The 16,139-nt window shown below is 54.5% G+C and overlaps 1 protein-coding gene and 1 non-coding gene across 2 annotated transcripts; one reads left to right on the top strand and one right to left on the bottom strand.

Moving 5' to 3' along the window:
- Positions 1–137: 137 nt before the first annotated feature.
- On the top strand, positions 138–6,921 carry LOC105497987 (ephrin A4). Its single transcript, XM_011769647.2, has 4 exons — positions 138–1,180; positions 3,962–4,248; positions 4,597–4,665; positions 6,030–6,921. The coding sequence occupies exons 1-4, from the start codon at positions 894–896 to the stop codon at positions 6,164–6,166; spliced, it is 780 nt and encodes a 259-aa protein (XP_011767949.2). The 5' UTR covers positions 138–893; the 3' UTR covers positions 6,167–6,921.
- An 8,118-nt stretch (positions 6,922–15,039) lies between these two features.
- On the bottom strand, positions 15,040–15,173 carry LOC112429529 (small nucleolar RNA SNORA70). The gene has a single exon (XR_003021822.2). It is a non-coding gene; the product is annotated as a small nucleolar RNA SNORA70 (small nucleolar RNA).
- Positions 15,174–16,139: the final 966 nt, after the last annotated feature.

Genomic DNA, 16,139 nt, shown 5'->3' with positions numbered 1-16,139 from the left:
GGGAGGTCCGCACAGCCTGTCTCTGCTCAGCTGCAATAAACGTGACATCTTGGGAGCGTTACGCAGTTTATCTGCTTCTAGAAGCCGGGTCGCTCCTGCTGCGGTTCCAGGTCTGGCCGCCAGGAGACGCTGCTGCCTCAGATGAGGGCGGGCTGTGTGGGGCGGGAGTACCAGAATGGGTCGGCATGTGTCCCCGGGATGCTCGCGGCTTCCCTCTGCCCAGACTGGGGTGGCTTTCGGCGCAATCTGTCAAGCCGTTGGACCTGCCGTCCCGACTTTGACCACTGGCTGGGAAAAGTGGATCTGGCTGGTGTTCTCAGAGCCCAGGAGCCAGGGCGGAGCGGGGCGGCGGCTGCTCCCACGATCCCAAGGCGGCGCACCTGCCTCCTCCCCCTCCGCCGCCGCCGCCACCTGAGGGATCCGGAACAAAGGTGCTTTGTACAGGCTACAACCACCTCATTACTTCGTATTCGGGACTGGGGCCGCGTGGGCCCCCAGCCTGGATCGAAGGTGTGGAGTGGCAAGGGACAGACGCCAATCCCAAAGTGAGCATCTAGCGCGCCACCTAAGGCTTTTTAGGGAAGGTGGTCCCAGAAGCTGTGTTGTCCCTTCCGCTTGCACTATCCCTAGATTTGCAAAGAAAACGGGGCAGTGTATGAAGGTGGTTGGATAGGCTAAGGTTATGTACCCTTATTTAAAATCTTCCAAACTTCTAATAAGGCAGTCTACCCAGGACTAAAGCAGACACGAAAGGGATAACCTCCCTAAAAATATTGCTGTTGGAATACGTCCTTCCTCCCCGTCCCCTCGCAGTGAGGTGCAGCCTCAGCGGAAGCTTTGGCGAACCCGGCGTGCGCTGCGGTGCACAGAGGGTTAACTGGAGTTGGCGCTGGATGGAGAGGAGGAGACGCGCTCCCATTGGCGGAAAGTTATCCAGGGCGGGGTCTGTGAATCTCCGCACCCCACCCCCCTTTCCACAACCCCCCTCTTCACTTTGTACCTTTCTCGCCTCGACTGTGAAGCGGGCCGGGACCTGCCAGGCCAGACCAAACCGGACCTCGGGGGCAATGCGGCTGCTGCCCCTGCTGCGGACTGTCCTCTGGGCCACGTTCCTCGGCTCCCCTCTGCGCGGGGGCTCCAGTGTCCGCCACGTCGTCTACTGGAACTCCAGTAACCCCAGGTAGCCGGGCCGAACCGGGCGAGCGCCTAGCCAAGTCTGCGCGCTCCCGGGCTTTGCGCGTGCCCGCCACCCGCTCTGTGCGCGGCGCCGCCTGAAGCTGGCCGCGCGTCGGGGCTCCTTTGTTTGAGCCGGCGGGGAAGGGGGGAGGGGGGAGGGGGGAGGGGGGAGGGGCGAGGCGCGCCCTGGGTCGCCCCACAGCCCGCATGTGTTGGGGGGCAGGCAGAAGACCCCAGCCCCGAGGGTTGTCTAGGGGGTCTTGGAGCATGGACCTGGGGGGGCCTTTGCCCGCACTCCGGGCTCCGCCCCCCTCGCTGCTCTCCTGGCATCCCCAGCCTCCCGCCGGCCGGAGCTGGGGCTGGCGAACTTGAGATCAAGGGAGGGGGCTTTACTCTTGTGAAAGAGCGTGGGTTACTCTCCTGCCCGCTGGGTCTCACCTCTGGCTCTTGCTCTGTTTCCTGATCTCATTTACTATCTCTGCTTTCATCTCTGTCTTTATTGGTCCTTCTGTTTCTTTCCAGTGTCAGCCCTGCCCTTCTAGCTGAATCACCTCTGGGCAAGTCTCGTGACCCTCCTAACCTCATTTATCTCACCTGTATAATGGGCTAATAATACCTAGTACCCTGGGAAGTCCGACGGGGTAAGTGAGGTCATGTATGTGAAAGAAGCTCAGGCTGTACAGATATAAACTATTATTTCTTTCTCTCTCCTGAGCTGCCTGCCTTTGAACCTCAGTATATTTTACTGTTTCCAACCCCTTCCCCAAGTCTCCATGTCTCTTCTGTTTCCCAGCTGTTTTTCTTTCTGATTTTCTACTTGAGACAATCTATGACTCTATTCATTTCTTCACTTACTAACACTTATTTATTAAACACATACTATATGTGCCCAGCCCTGTGATAGGTTGCAGGGGTTAACTATATAGATGAGAAGATCAAGACCCTGCCCTCTGGGATTCCACAGACTCTGGAGAACAGGCGCAGGCAGCAGAGCCTGCGTAAAGACAGGTCATTACAATACCAAGTGATAAGAGCTTTTGTTGTCCTTGGACTCTGAATTCCTCTATCTCTGTCACAGACCAATGCTTCTGAATCGCTTGGAGGACCTGTTAAAAATTCAGGTTTCTCACTCCCCAATCTTAAGGTTTCTGGTTCATTCATTCAATCCACAAATATTTATTGAACACTATCTTGTGCTGGGCACTTTTCCAGGCACGGGGAATGCAGTAGAACAAAACTTACCAAGGCCCTGTCCTTGCTCAGCTTGCGTTCTAGTAAGTCTGGACTGGCTAAGCCCAGGAATCTTCATTTCAAATCAGAACTGATACAGGTGGGCCTTGGACCACCCATTGGAGGCTTTTCCTATGTCACGCTTCGCTGTGTTTGTGGTATGGGGGGTGGTTCATGCAGCATTCGGTACTGTGGGGAGCAGCCTGTTCCAGCCCTTCCCACCTGTGCTGGCTTCCCCAGGCAGCTCCCAAGAGGTGGGGAAGGGAGTGCTGAGAAGACTGAAGACTGGGTAGTATGTGGACTCCCCCCATGCCTGGCACTTGCTCCTCCTGGCCAAAAAAGGGAGGCACCTAGCACCCACTCCCTCATTCTTTTTTTTTTGTTTGTTAATTTTTAGAATTTAGAGACAGGGTCTTGCTCTGTCACCCAGGCTGCAGTGCGGTAACAGCTTGCTACAGGAACTCATGGACTCAAAGGATCCTCCCGCCTCAGCCTCCCAAGCAGCTGGGACTACAGGATTGCACCACCACACGTGGCCTTTATTTATTTATTTATTTATGGTAGAGACAGTCTCACCATGTTGCCCAGGCTGGTCTTGAACTCCTGGCCTCAAGCAGTCCTCCCACCTCGGCCTCCCAAAGTACTGGGATTCAGATACTAGCCACCACACCTGGCCTCCCTCATTCTTTTTTTACCATGACATTCTTTTCACCCTTGGGTTGAAGTCTAAAGGACAGTGTTCCTCACTTTATATCTGTGTTTGAGGAGACCTTTCCCAACCCCTGTCTCCTCCTCTGTATCTGCAGCTGCACTGTGTGCAACTGTACTTCCTGCCTCTGCCCAGCTTCTTCACAGCATCCATCCACCTGACATTGATCAAGCCTGGTGCTGTACCACGTTGGGTGTTGGGCACTGGGGCTAGAGAGGTGTGTGGCACCTCCACCCTGAAAGATAGGGTGTGGTGACCCTCCTTCTGGCATCTAAGCTGTGTGGTTATGGGCACTGCAGGTCTTAGCCTCTCGGAACCTGTGAATCAATCATCTCATCCATTTCTTGCACTCTTTTTGTCTCTCAAGAGTTGTCAGTCTGGGCCGGGCGCGGTGGCTCAAGCCTGTAATCCCAGCACTTTGGGAGGCCGAGACGGGTGGATCACGAGGTCAGGAGATCGAGACCATCCTGGCTAACACAATGAAACCCCGTCTCTACTAAAAAATACAAAAAAACTAGCCGGGCGAGGTGGCGGGCGCCTGTAGTCCCAGCTACTTGGGAGGCTGAGGCAGGAGAATGGCGTGAACCCAGGAGGCGGAGCTTGCAGTGAGCTGAGATCCGGCCACTGCACTCCAGCCTGGGCGACAGAGCGAGACTCCGTCTCAAAAAAAAAAAAAAAAAAAAAAAAGAGTTGTCAGTGTGGGGACCTTGGGTCTTCCTGAGCTTCTCCGTCGCCCATGGGTGGAGGAGAGGCTGGCAGGGGCCTCTGAGAAGGGGTGTCTCTGGCCTCCATGGCCATGGTGTGGTGCCCTCCCCTCCTCAGCCCACCCCTGTCTTATGCCTGCAGGCTGCTTCGAGGAGACGCCGTGGTGGAGCTGGGCCTCAACGATTACCTAGACATTGTCTGCCCCCACTATGAAGGCCCAGGGCCCCCTGAGGGCCCCGAGACGTTTGCTTTATACATGGTGGACTGGCCAGGCTATGAGTCCTGCCAGGCAGAGGGCCCCCGGGCCTTCAAGCGCTGGGTGTGCTCCCTGCCCTTCGGCCACGTCCAATTCTCAGAGAAGATTCAGCGCTTCACACCCTTCTCCCTCGGTTTTGAGTTCTTACCTGGAGAGACTTACTACTACATCTGTGAGTGGCCAAGGGCACACTGGATACCTCTTGGGAAGGGTAGGGAGGGGGAAGGAGAGACCTGGGAAGAGGAGGAGCTGGGTCTCTAATGTACACTGGGTTGGGGCCTGGGCTGAACTCAGGACTGGGGAGGGAAATGTCTAGTAAGGCAAAAGTAGGAGGAGCTAGGAAAGGGGGCCAGGGAGATGAGAGGCCTGGATGGGGCCTGATACATGGGTGTGGCCCCAAAGTAAGGAAACGCTTTCCCGGGACCTGGAGAGAAGAAAAGCTGGGAGGGTCTGAAAGAGTTTGAGGCATACAAAGGGGTGACTCCCTGTGCTAACTTCTTCCCAATTTCCCACTACCCAGCGGTGCCCACCCCAGAGAGTTCTGGCCAGTGCTTGAGGCTCCAGGTGTCTGTCTGCTGCAAGGAGAGGAGTAAGTGGGTTGGGGGCATGGACCCTACTGGCTAATGTGGGGCCTTGGGAAGGAGGGAAGGAGTGAGAAGAATCTAGGAGCATCAGACTCCAGGGGTCCTGGTGAAGCTTCAAGCTGTGGTCTCTTCTCCCCATTTAGCCTTGTGGGAGCTTCTACTGCACCATCCTCTCCCCACTTCTGTTTTGTTTTGTTTTGAGACGGAGTCTCTCTCTGTTGCCCAGGCTGGAGTGCAGTGGCGCGATCTTGGCTTACTGCAAGCTCTGCCTCCCGGGTTCATGCCATTCTCCTGCCTCACCCTCCTGAGTAGCTGGGACTACAGGCACCCGCCACCATGCATGGCTAATTTTTTGTATTTTTAGTAGAGACGGGGTTTCACCGTGTTAGCCAGGATGGTCTCAATCTCCTGACCGCATGATCTGCCCACCTCGGCCTCCCAAAGTGCTGGGATTACAGGCGTGAGCCACCGCCCCCAGCTCTCCCACTTCTTTTTTAAGAGACAGGGTCTTGCTGTGTTGCCCAGGCTGGAATGCAGTGGCACAATCATACTTCACCACAGCCTCAAACTCCTGGCTTCAAACGATTCTCCTGCCTCAGCTTCCCGAGTAGCTGGGATTACAGGCGCCCGCCGCCACAACTCACAGCTGGCTAAATTATTTTTTATTTTTTGTAGAGATAGGAGCTCACTGTGTTGCCCAGGCTGGTCTTGAACTCCTGACCTCAAGAGATCTCCTGCCTCCCAAAGCACTGGGATTACAGGCGTGAGCCACCATGTCTTGTGTGGCCTCACTGCACACTTTTTTTTTTTTTTTTTGAGACAGAGTCTCGCTCTGGCTCTGTCGCCCATGGCTGGAGTACAGTGGTGCGATCTCAGCTTACTCCAACCTCACCCTCCGGGTGCAAGCAATTCTCCTGCCTCAGTCCGCCGAGTAGCTAGGACTACAGGCGTGCGCCACCCAGCTATTTTTTTTTTTTTTAGTAGAGGCAGAGTTTCACTATGTTGGCCAGGCTGGTCTCAAACTCCTGGCCTCAAGTGATCCGCTCGCCTCAGCCTTCCAAAGTGCTGGGATTACAGGCATGAGCCATCACACCCGACCTACTGTACACTTTTTTAAGCTGGGCCAAGAGATGGGGTGTCCAGGGGCAAGGCCCTTCAAGGCCTTAGCTGAGTTGGTTGTCTCTATTGGCAATTTTGAGGAGGCTTGGAAGTTGGGGCTTAGAAAGGATGAGGTCGTAGATCATGGGAAGGGATTGGCTGGTTTGGGAGACCCTGGAGGATGGTAAAGGAGGGAACTGCTAATGGGAAGGGGAGGAAGGAGGCTGGTAAAGTGGGAGGACTGATCAGTGCTACCCCCTCCCCCTCACAGAGTCTGAGTCAGCCCATCCTGTTGGGAGCCCTGAAGAGAGTGGCACATCAGGGTGGCGAAGGGGGGACACTCCCAGCCCCCTCTGTCTCTTGCTATTACTGCTGCTGCTGATTCTTCGTCTTCTGCGAATTCTGTGAACCAAGCAGACCTTGCCTCTCACCCCAAGGAGCCAGAGCCCTCCCAAGATCCCCTGAAGGAGGGGGATCCTTGCTGCCTGCACTGGGGGTACCCATTCAGACCGACAAGATGGAGCATTGATGGGGGAGATCAGAGGGTCTGAGGTGACCCTTGCAGGTGCCTGTCCCCTCATCACAGGCTAAAGAAGAGCAGCAGACAGCCCTGGACACTCTGAAGCAGAGGCAAGACAAACATAGGTGCTTTGCAGGCTGCTCTGAGGGTCTCAGCCCATCCCCCAGGAAGACTGGGATTTGGTACGATCAAATCCTCAAGCCAGCGGGGGGCCAAGGCTGAAGACCTGGGGACAGGTGGATTGCTGGACCAGGGCAAAGAAGAAGCCCTGCCATCTGTGCCCTGTGGGCCTCTTCCCTGGGGCAGCACCTTGCCCTCCCCACGGGGTCACTCACTTGTCTTCTGTGAAGACGGACTCTTCATGAGGTTGAATTTCATGCCAGTTTGTATTTTTATAAGTATCTAGACCAAACCTTCAATAAACCACCCATCTTTTTGTTGCTCTCCCCAACCTACTGCCCTCAGGCCCCTTCCCTGATAGCAGGACTCCCTGTGGCCTGTACTCTTCAGCTTAGCTTGGCCTGACCTCCATGCCAGCTGTGCTCAGGCCATCCATGCCAGGCCTCAGTGGGCACCCCTCTGGGCAATGTGGGTGGGTGCCAGCAGCAGCTGTGGAGCTTGGCACCCTCTCTCACCTCCCCAACCGGCTTCCTGTGTTGAGGAGGGGCAGATGCTCCTGACAGCCCATCCGCTTGGGGCCCTGCCCAAGTCCTGGTAGCACCAAGCCGGGTGCCCAGCAAAAGCAAGAGGTAGTATTAATAGAAAGACAGCATCTGGGTTTCAGAATGCCTGGGTCCCTGAGAGTTGGTCATCCCTCCCCCTCCCCAAGGGCACTCTGGGCGGTGCCTGGCCTAGAACTGGGAAGGTGGGGTCAGATCAAAGCCTCCTTCCCCAGCGGCCTCTTTGTTCCTAGCTTTTATAAGGAGGAGGAGGTGGGGCTGAGGAGGGAGGGCCCCCTCTGCTCTCAGCCCACACTCTCTTCCACCTCTGGTAGGCGAGGCTATGATCCCCACAAGGCGAAGTGGGGCCCTCTTTCTGAATGGTGTCCTGGATGGTGCCTGGGTAAGGGGCGCCCCTTCCCCTGCAGCTGTACTTTACCCGCCCCGGTGCCCCGCAGCCTCCACCGGCACGGTGCCAGCCCGCCTGGCACCGAGCCAGCGATCGATAGGTGGATGTTGTGCTGATTAGCTCGGCCCGGCTGCGGCAGCGAGAGGCAGTGTGTGAACACGGTTAGGGGGGCGGGGGGGAGACGGCGGTGGCGGGAGGGAGGGCGCTAGGGGTCCAGAGACCGACACAGAGGTGCTAGGGTTTGCGAACCCCTCCCCCACCCCTTTGCACACCTAGGTCAGATCCCGGTCTCTCTCGGAGCGGGCGGGGGCCCTCTCCCCCACCACCATGCACCGATTTCGGCTGCCATCGTTCATGTTAATTCTGTTGCTCCGGCTGAGGCCTTGGGTGGAGGGCAACACTGCGGGCAGAGCAGACTCCAGTCAGTCCCTTCCCCCATTCGAGGCCACCTTTCAGAAAACGCCTCTTGTAGGTAGGTGCATGTATCAGGGCCTTCACCCCAAACCTTGATCTTTAGCGGGGGCGAGGGTCTGGGGCTCGAAGGAGAGGGTGTAGTCGGCTGAAGGAGAAGCTATGGGCTAGGTCTTCAGGTCCTGGGTTCAAGTTCCATCTTTACAGTCATCCAGGAGGGTGTCTATACGTTGCTATGGAAACCGGCTTACTGCTACCTCCGCCCCTCCCAAGTGAAGCCATAGGCTGAGTAGACTAGGAGCGACTGGTTAGCAGCCCTTGCCCTGGATTGAGAACTGTGGGGGTCTCACCGGGCTCCCAGCGGCCCCAGACCACCCCTCTTTTCGCGGAACCAGGCGGGCGCGCTCGCTCCCGCGGCTGGGGCTGGCGCGCGGATGCGCGGCTGATAAGAACGCATGTGCGAAAGAGACGCTGGGCCCAGTCAGCTTTCCCCGCACTCAGACGCACGCCCTAAATGTCGGGCGCTCCTACTTGACGCGGACACACGCCCCTGCCGGCCGCCAAGCCCCTTGCAGGTGCAAGGGCGGATGCCTCAGCTACCGCGGGAGCCTGGCTGGGGAGGTGGTGGGGGCTGGGGGAGTCATAAGCTTAGGCCCGCCCAACCACAGGCGCTCAGGCCAAGCCGGCCTTCCCTACACACACTTTGCTCATAGCATGCGCGGGCGGCTGATTCAGTCCCGGGGCGCGTCCCCATGGAAAGCCAGGGCCGAGTCCACTCATGGGGCCGAGACGGGCTGCAGGCGCTGGGAGGTCTTCCCCACGAGAAGCCCTCGAGGCGTGTTCCAGGGCGCGGTTCCAGGAGGCTGGGCAGGCCTGAAAGTTTTGGGGCGTAACCGATCTCCCCTAAACTCAGTAGCGCTAGGCGGCTCAGGGTGGGGCCCTCAATTTGCTGGGCCTGCCCTAGTCTCTCCCAAATAGATGCGAAAACTCCACTCATCTTTACCTCGCCCTATCTCCCTGTTTGAGAGCCTGAGAGTCTCTGCGACCGGGAATCCTGCTCCACACTTTCTGGGGTTGCAAATCTCCCTTTTCTTCTCCAGATTCAACCCTGAAGTTTTGTTCTTTTTCTGTCACCTCCCCCCTTTTTCTTCTTCCCTTTTATTAGTTCCTTCTTTCCTTTATTTTTCATTCATTCAGCACATTGTGAGCTTCCGGCGCGCCTTTCAGTAGGCCAGACGCTAGCTGGGGTCGTCGGGGGATCCCCAGCGGTGACGCAATTGAAAAGGGTGCACTCTGGTTTCCAAATAGCCAATAGAATCCCGGGGCCTGGGCCATGAGGTCATCAGCGGTGATGCCCATTGGTTCAGGTCTGGAAGTGGGGGAGGGGTCCCCATAGCAACCGACGGTGCGTCCGAGTGCAACCTGGAGAGTAATGTTTGCCTGAGCTGCTGTGGCAGCTTGGGATGGGGTGGGGAAGCTGGGGTGGAGCTCAGCTTCCCAGGTCCTGCAGCCCTAGCCCAAGCAAGCTCATCTCTCTTGAGATCCTTTTTCTCTCTCAAAGTAATGGTCAGCACCACTTAACGCAGAAAGATTAGGAAGAGATTGGTTATTGGCGACAGCATTGGGGTACTGGGTGCAGAGCTGCTGCCACCAGGAATGTCAGTACTGAGATCCTGTGTTCATCTGCATATCGTCTGCATCTCATTTGCATTCTCTTCATTTAAGGTCAAATTGGGCAGACATCTCCACATCCCCAGCCCTGTCGCCTGTTTCTGGAATCTATCCCTGAGTGGCTCTGTAATCTGTCCCTCAGTTCTCCACCTTCATACCACACCTCTCCTCGCGTTCTCCAGTGTCTGTTGGGGACGGATGGGGCAAAGCCAGCTACAGAAGAAAGGATAAGGAGTTTGTTCTCCCTCTGGATGTTTGGTGACAGATGGAGAGTGCTGGTCTATACTGCTTGGAGACTAAATTGGCAAAGCCAGTGGTCGGGGGAGGTGCCCCGGCTGCGTGGAGGGTCTCCAGGGCCAAATCACCCACATGCCTGGTGGGGTGCTGGAACCAGGGATGCCTGGTTCCAGCAAGGGGCAGGCCCGCCCACCTGTCTGGTGCCAAGGCAGCTTCCTTCCTCCAATTAAACACTAATGAGGTGTCATTAACCCTTACCTTGCCTGCCAACCCTCTGGTCAAACGCAAATTCGTGGTCTCACACTGAGGGAAGGGGAGGAAAGGAGGGCTTCTGGAGAGCTGAGTGGTGGTGAGGGGACCAAGAGAAAAGAAGGCAGGGTCAGAGGCCTGAGTAGCATGCATGGTTATCCTCTGCAGGCTTCTGAAGGATCCTAGAAATGGATGTCCCACTGTCAGAAGGCATTTATTCTTTTGTTCCTTGATTCAACAATTATTAAGCACCTCACCTACTCCTACTAAGTAAATACTAGGCTGCATACTAGATGCTGGGGATACACACTTGCATAAGACAATCGCTTCCCTTAAGGGATCTTCAGATTACCCAAGGAGACACTCACCAATGAGTAATTATAATGCAAAGTGAAAATGCTAATATAGAGCTATATACAAAGTGTTATGGGAACACGGGGAAAACGGGTCGTCAGAGAAGGCTTTGATTTTGAAGGACAAAGTTTATGGCAGAGAGGGGATGTGTAGAATAATGTCTGTGAGTTTGACACAATGTGGGTCTATGTTTGGATGTGTTTTCAGGACTGCTGGTGTCTGCCTTCCCAGAGCAGCATGTTTTGCATCCGTATGTATGTGTGTGAGTGTGTATGTCTGTTGTGTCTGGAATCCCTTCTCCTGAAACACATTGTGGTTTTATTACAGATCAATGTTTGCTGTGAAGCTCTTCAGCAGATTGGCCTGAACCTGCCCAGCCCAGGGGAGGGGAAGTGGAGACTGATGTTGGCTCCTCAGGAAAGGGTGGGCAGGCACCATCTTCACACTGGGGGCCCAGACCCCTGGCTCCCCACGTGGCAGCAGGCTGACCAAGGAAGGCAAAGGGTTGGGTCCCAGGCTTCGTAGGGTGTGCCCAGGCTGTAGTCCTCTCTGTCCCTAACTCCTCAGAGGAGACACGGGGGTTACCGCTACCACTACCCAGCAAGATCTCAGGCCCCCTCCCCCAACCTGTTCTTCTTCTGTCTGTGGAGGAGCAGGCCAGCTCAGACCTGTTTGCTGGCTCTCCCACAGGGAGCAGATCCTTTCCAGGGGACACAGAGGGCTGGGGAATGCTGGGGCCTACTGGGTGGCCGCCGGATAGTCCACCCTGGCCCTCCAAGGCTCTCTCCATCCTGGATTCTCCCCACCCACTCTGGGGTGCCACTCTTCCGGTTTTTGCCCAGACACAACCATTTTTACCAAGGAAGGCTTCAACCACTAGGCACAGGGTGGGGGCCAGAGCTCTGGCAGGGAAGACTTGTTGGGGGTAGTGGTTGTGATGCTACTCAGAGACCTCTGCTCCAATCTCTCTGCCTCCTTGCGACCACTGTCTTCCTTTCTTTCTTTTTTAAGAGACAGGGTTTCACTCTGTTGCTCGGGCTGAAGGGCAATGGTGTGATCATTGCTCACGGCAGCCTCAAACTTCTGGACTCAAGTCATCCTCCTGCCTCAGCCTCCCAAAGTGCTAGGATTGATTACACGTGTGAGCCACTGCAAGTGTGAGCCACTGCATGGGCATTGCAGCCACTTTCTTTTCTTTTCTTTTCTTTTTTTTTTTTTTTGAGACAGAGTCTCGCTGTGTTGCTCAGGCTGGAGTGCAGTGGCGCGATCTCGGCTCACTGCAAGCTCTGCCTCCCTGGTTCACGCCATTCTCCTGCCTCAGCCTCTCGAGTAGCTGGGACTACAGGCACGTGCCACCAAGCCCAGCTAATTTTTTGTATTTTTAGTAGAGACAGGGTTTCACCTTGTTAGCCAGGATGGTCTTGATCTCCTGACCTCGTGATCCACCCCCCTCGGCCTCCCAAAGTGTTGGGATTACAGGCGTGAGCCACTGCGCCCAGCCATTGCAGTCACTTTCTAGAAAGCTAAACTTTGGTGAAAGTCTGGATCTAGGAAGACTTTTAAGGCTTAAGGAACGTCTCTGGGGTCTGAGGAGAAGGTCAAGGACCCCTTCTTCCACACTGTCAAGAATAGAGACTTCCTTTTTTGACTGTAACCTCCTCATCTCATTCCATCTAATCTTTTCCTCCCCCTTGCATACTTTCCAAGCCCTAGGTCACATCTCTCACTATGATAGCTATTAGAAAGCTTGGAAATGAGGGAGAACAAATGGAAAAGAGTCTGGGCTGGTCTAGGTGGGCAGGCCTCAGTAGATAACCTCTTAATTATAAGAAACCCTCCATTAATCCAGTGCCTCTGGGATCCTAAACACTGTGCTAAGTGCTTCCCAGGCATTATAGATCTTAATCCTCATAACGACCAGCTCCCTGAGGTGGGGCATTATTATCCCCATTTTACAGATGAGGAAGCTGTCTCAGAGAAGTTAAGTGACTAGCATAGTTAGCAAGTGGTAGAACTGGAATTCGAATCCAAGCCCAGGCTGTTCATTGCTCAGCCAATACTGCCTCCCTCTCAGCTTCTCTCGAAATAGCATTCAGAGGACACACACACAACTCTAGTGTAACACCCCAGAGCTGCCTCCCCACTCCAGGCTTCATGGCTTGCTGGACTCATTAGAAGGCTCAGGGCATGACCAGAATCAGAGGTGATTATACCCCAATGCCACCCACCAAGCCCTGCATCCTAATTTTCTGTGAACTGGACCACATACCAGTGCCCATGTTCCCTGCTGTCAGGCATGTATGCAGTCCCATGTCAACTCATGGATGTTAGAGCATCCTCAGAGCCGTGCCGACACACACACTTGCTGGCACCCAGATTTCCCAGTTAGGACTGCACCAACAGCCTGCCTGGGCTGGGGTCACACACATGGGCCCTGTGCAACGTGCAGAACCTGTGAATATTTCATGCCTGGAGCTGGCAGCTGCCTCTCTTGCTCACACGTGTGCCTGATCGTCCCTCTCACACGATCCTTGTTTATTTGTTTAATGAATTATTTATCCATGGCCCCCGCTTCCCTCCTGACCTCCCCCTTCCCCAGGCCCTAGCCTCCATGATTTATTGAACACGGCTCAGTTCTGTGGTTGCCACCTACCGTCCCAGAAGCTGCCTTGGGCCACACAGCCTGAGAGCTCCCTCTGTCCCACACCTGCTCAGCTCCCTGCTTCCTTGGCCCCTGAGGGATGGAGGAGAGTGAGGCATCATGTCAGAGTCCTCCCAGGAGCTGAGCTCAGTGCCTTGGGAGAGATCATGGCAGCCAGCAGTGTGCTAGCAAGCCCAAGGGTCACAGCCTGCAGGTACGTAGGAGGAGGCCTGAAGCCCTGAAGACAGGACCAGCCCCATGGAGGGAGCTCCAATCTCCACAGAGGCCCTCATCCAACAGAGAGGTAGTTCAGGGTCCAGGCCTTAGACACCAGTTTTTCACACTATAGGTTGTGATCCACTGGGGATGGTAAAGTCAAGAAGTCAATTTTATGGGCCTCAACCAGCTTTTTATTTTACTGTTTTTAATTTTAAAACTAGAACAGCCGGGCGCGGTGGCTCAAGCCTGTAATCCCAGCACTTTGGGAGGCCGAGATGGGCAGATCACAAGGTCAGGAGATTGAGACCATCCTGGCTAACACGGTGAAACCCCGTCTCTACTAAAAAAATACAAAAAAACTAGCCGGGCGCGGTGGCGGGTGCCTGTAGTCCCAGCTACTTGGGAGGCTGAGGCAGGAGAATGGCGTGAACCCGGGAGGCGGAGCTTGCAGTGAGCTGAGATCCGGCCACTGCACTCCAGCCTGGGCGACAGAGCGAGACTCCGTCTCAAAAAAAAAACCAAAAAAACAAACAAACAACAAAAAAAAAAAACTAGAAGAGAGGAAAATATCATAGCGCATCCTCTGTAGTAAGGGTAAGTATTGTTTCATGAAACTTATTATTTCAGTTGAATATGTGTGTGTCTATGAGTGTGTGTGTATGAGAGTGTGTGTGTGTATGACAGAGTGTGTGTGTGTGTGTGTGTGTGTGTGTCACTGAACTGCAATGCAAAATATAATCCTACTGTGGTGGATCACAGTCAGGAACAATTTGAGTTACAGTTACATGCAAATGTCTAGACCCCATCAATAGAGGCCTGGGTCCTTCCATGACACATGCCACAGAGAGAGGCCTGGGCCTTTAGATTAGGCCCCGGGCATGTGGACAGTGGCTCAGATCTTATACACAGGGACTCAGTCCCTAGAGAAGCCCAGACCTTATTAATAGAGGCCTATAGACAGACATAGGCATTATAGATAGAAGCACATATCCTGTAGACATAATTGCCATATAGGGTGGTATAGTTTATGCATAGCACAAAGGAGCCACCCAAGGGGAAGGGGACATCAGCCCAAGCTCCCTCACTAAGACAGGGAGCCACATAGAGCCACCTCTCACTGAAGGAGGCAGCACCTTTGTTTTTGCACAAAGGCACCACTTGCCAAGAGATGCACCCTAGGGACTGAGCCTGCAAAGAAGGGTCCTTTTTCTAATTCACACAAAGGCCCAAATCAGCTAGCAGCCCTATGGATAGAGGCCCAGGTAGACAAAGCACTAGATCCCACGGACACAGGCCTAGCTAGGCCCTCTAGAGAGTATCTCAACTTCAAAACCAGAGGCTTCAACCCCATAGAGAGAGCTGCTTAAATCCTGTAGAGAGGGCTCCAGATTCTAAGAGAAGGGCTCAGTTATTATTGGAGGGTGGGTGTGGGGGTGCAGATTCTAAAGAGTACCCAGACCCTAAAGAAAAAGGCCCAAATTCTTTTTTTTTTTTTTAGGTGGACAGGAAGTAGAATTTATTGGTGAATATTAAGAGGGGGCAGCACAGTGGAAGCCCTCATGAGTGCAGGGCCTGCCACTTGTCCAGAGCGCCACGATTGGGAATGTACTTGACCCATCTGGGATGAGCCGCTTCTCAGCCACCATGTCTTCAAATTCATTGGCATTGAACTTGGTGAAGCCCCACTTCTTTGAGATGTGGATCTTCTGGCGGCTGGGGAGCTTGAACTTGGCCCTGCACAGGGCCTCAATCACATGCTCCTTGTTCTGCAGCTTGGTGCGGATGGACATAACTTGGCCAATGTGAACCCTGGTCACAGTGCCCTGGGGCTTTCCAATGGCATCTCGCATGCCTGTTTGGAGCCTACACTGGGGTAGTGCAAGGTCAGAAACATGAACATCCATCTGAAAGGACTGTCTCCAAGGTCCCTTAGAGCAACCCATACAACAAACAGGCTGCATCACTACCAGGGAAGCTGCTGTTTACAGCCATTGCACACTGGGCCCCCATGAGGAAAGGAACTCAGTGGGCTTAATTGGCTGCAGGAAAAGGCCCAAATTCTTAAGCAGAACCTAGATTCGATAAACAGGGATATATCTTTTCTAAAATGGAATTTAAAGTCCTAGACCAAACAAGCAAGTTCCTGTTCACTATCAATATGGGCAGTGTCTCTGCCAACTGTGGGCCCCTACAGAGAGAAGCTGACCTTGTGGAGCAGGGAATATGATTTGAGTGGAGGGGGCTGGGATTTGTGGCACCTGGAGTAAGCAGGTTAGCATCATTTGGGTGAAAAAAATCTCTCTGGGGATGAGGAGCCTGGAGGGAGGGAGAGCTGTTTGCAAAGTTCCCCACTCCCATCCCAAGGGGCCTAATTTGTTTGCTGGCTCCTGAGAAGGATGAAGAGATCTCCTGGGGTGGAGAGGAGCCCAGAGAAGACAGAGCCTACTCTCACCTGGCAGCAGTCAGACACACAGCCTATTCTGGATAGCACAGCCCCTACCCCCAGCCTAGCACGTAAGGCTGACTTGTGGTCAAGACCCTGCCACAGATAAGCAGATGCGGGGCGGGGCGGCAGGGGGGCGTTGCCTGCATGTTCCCTTTCCTGAAGGATAGAAGCAAAGTAGCAGCATGCCTGTCTCCCTGGACACAGGTGGGTTGGCTTGCGTTCTGAGAACCCAGTTAGGCCTGGTTCCACCTGGTCTGGGCCTCTCCAAAAGAGAAGAGATAAGGAGCGGATAGCCCTAGGTCTGGTTTCTGAACCCTTTTCCTGAACTTCTACTTCCTAGGAAGAGAGGAGAGCAAGGAACTGTGTGTGTCGGGATGCATATGGATTTGTGTGTGTGTTGTGTGTGGATGGATATAGGTGTGTGCTCAGGTGTCTCTGTGCCTGGGTTTCTCCAGATCTCTAGCAGTCTGACTATGCCCTTTCCTATATGTGTCTGGAAGGTGTGCCTGTGTGTCCACATGTCGGTGTCAGGCGTCTGTGTCTGAAGAGGCTCTGCCTTTGGGTG

Source organism: Macaca nemestrina, chromosome 1 (genome assembly GCF_043159975.1).
Source record: "Macaca nemestrina isolate mMacNem1 chromosome 1, mMacNem.hap1, whole genome shotgun sequence".
Lineage (NCBI taxonomy): Eukaryota > Metazoa > Chordata > Mammalia > Primates > Cercopithecidae > Macaca > Macaca nemestrina.
Note: the sequence above shows the minus strand (reverse complement) of the source record. Positions and strands in the feature narration are given on the sequence as shown.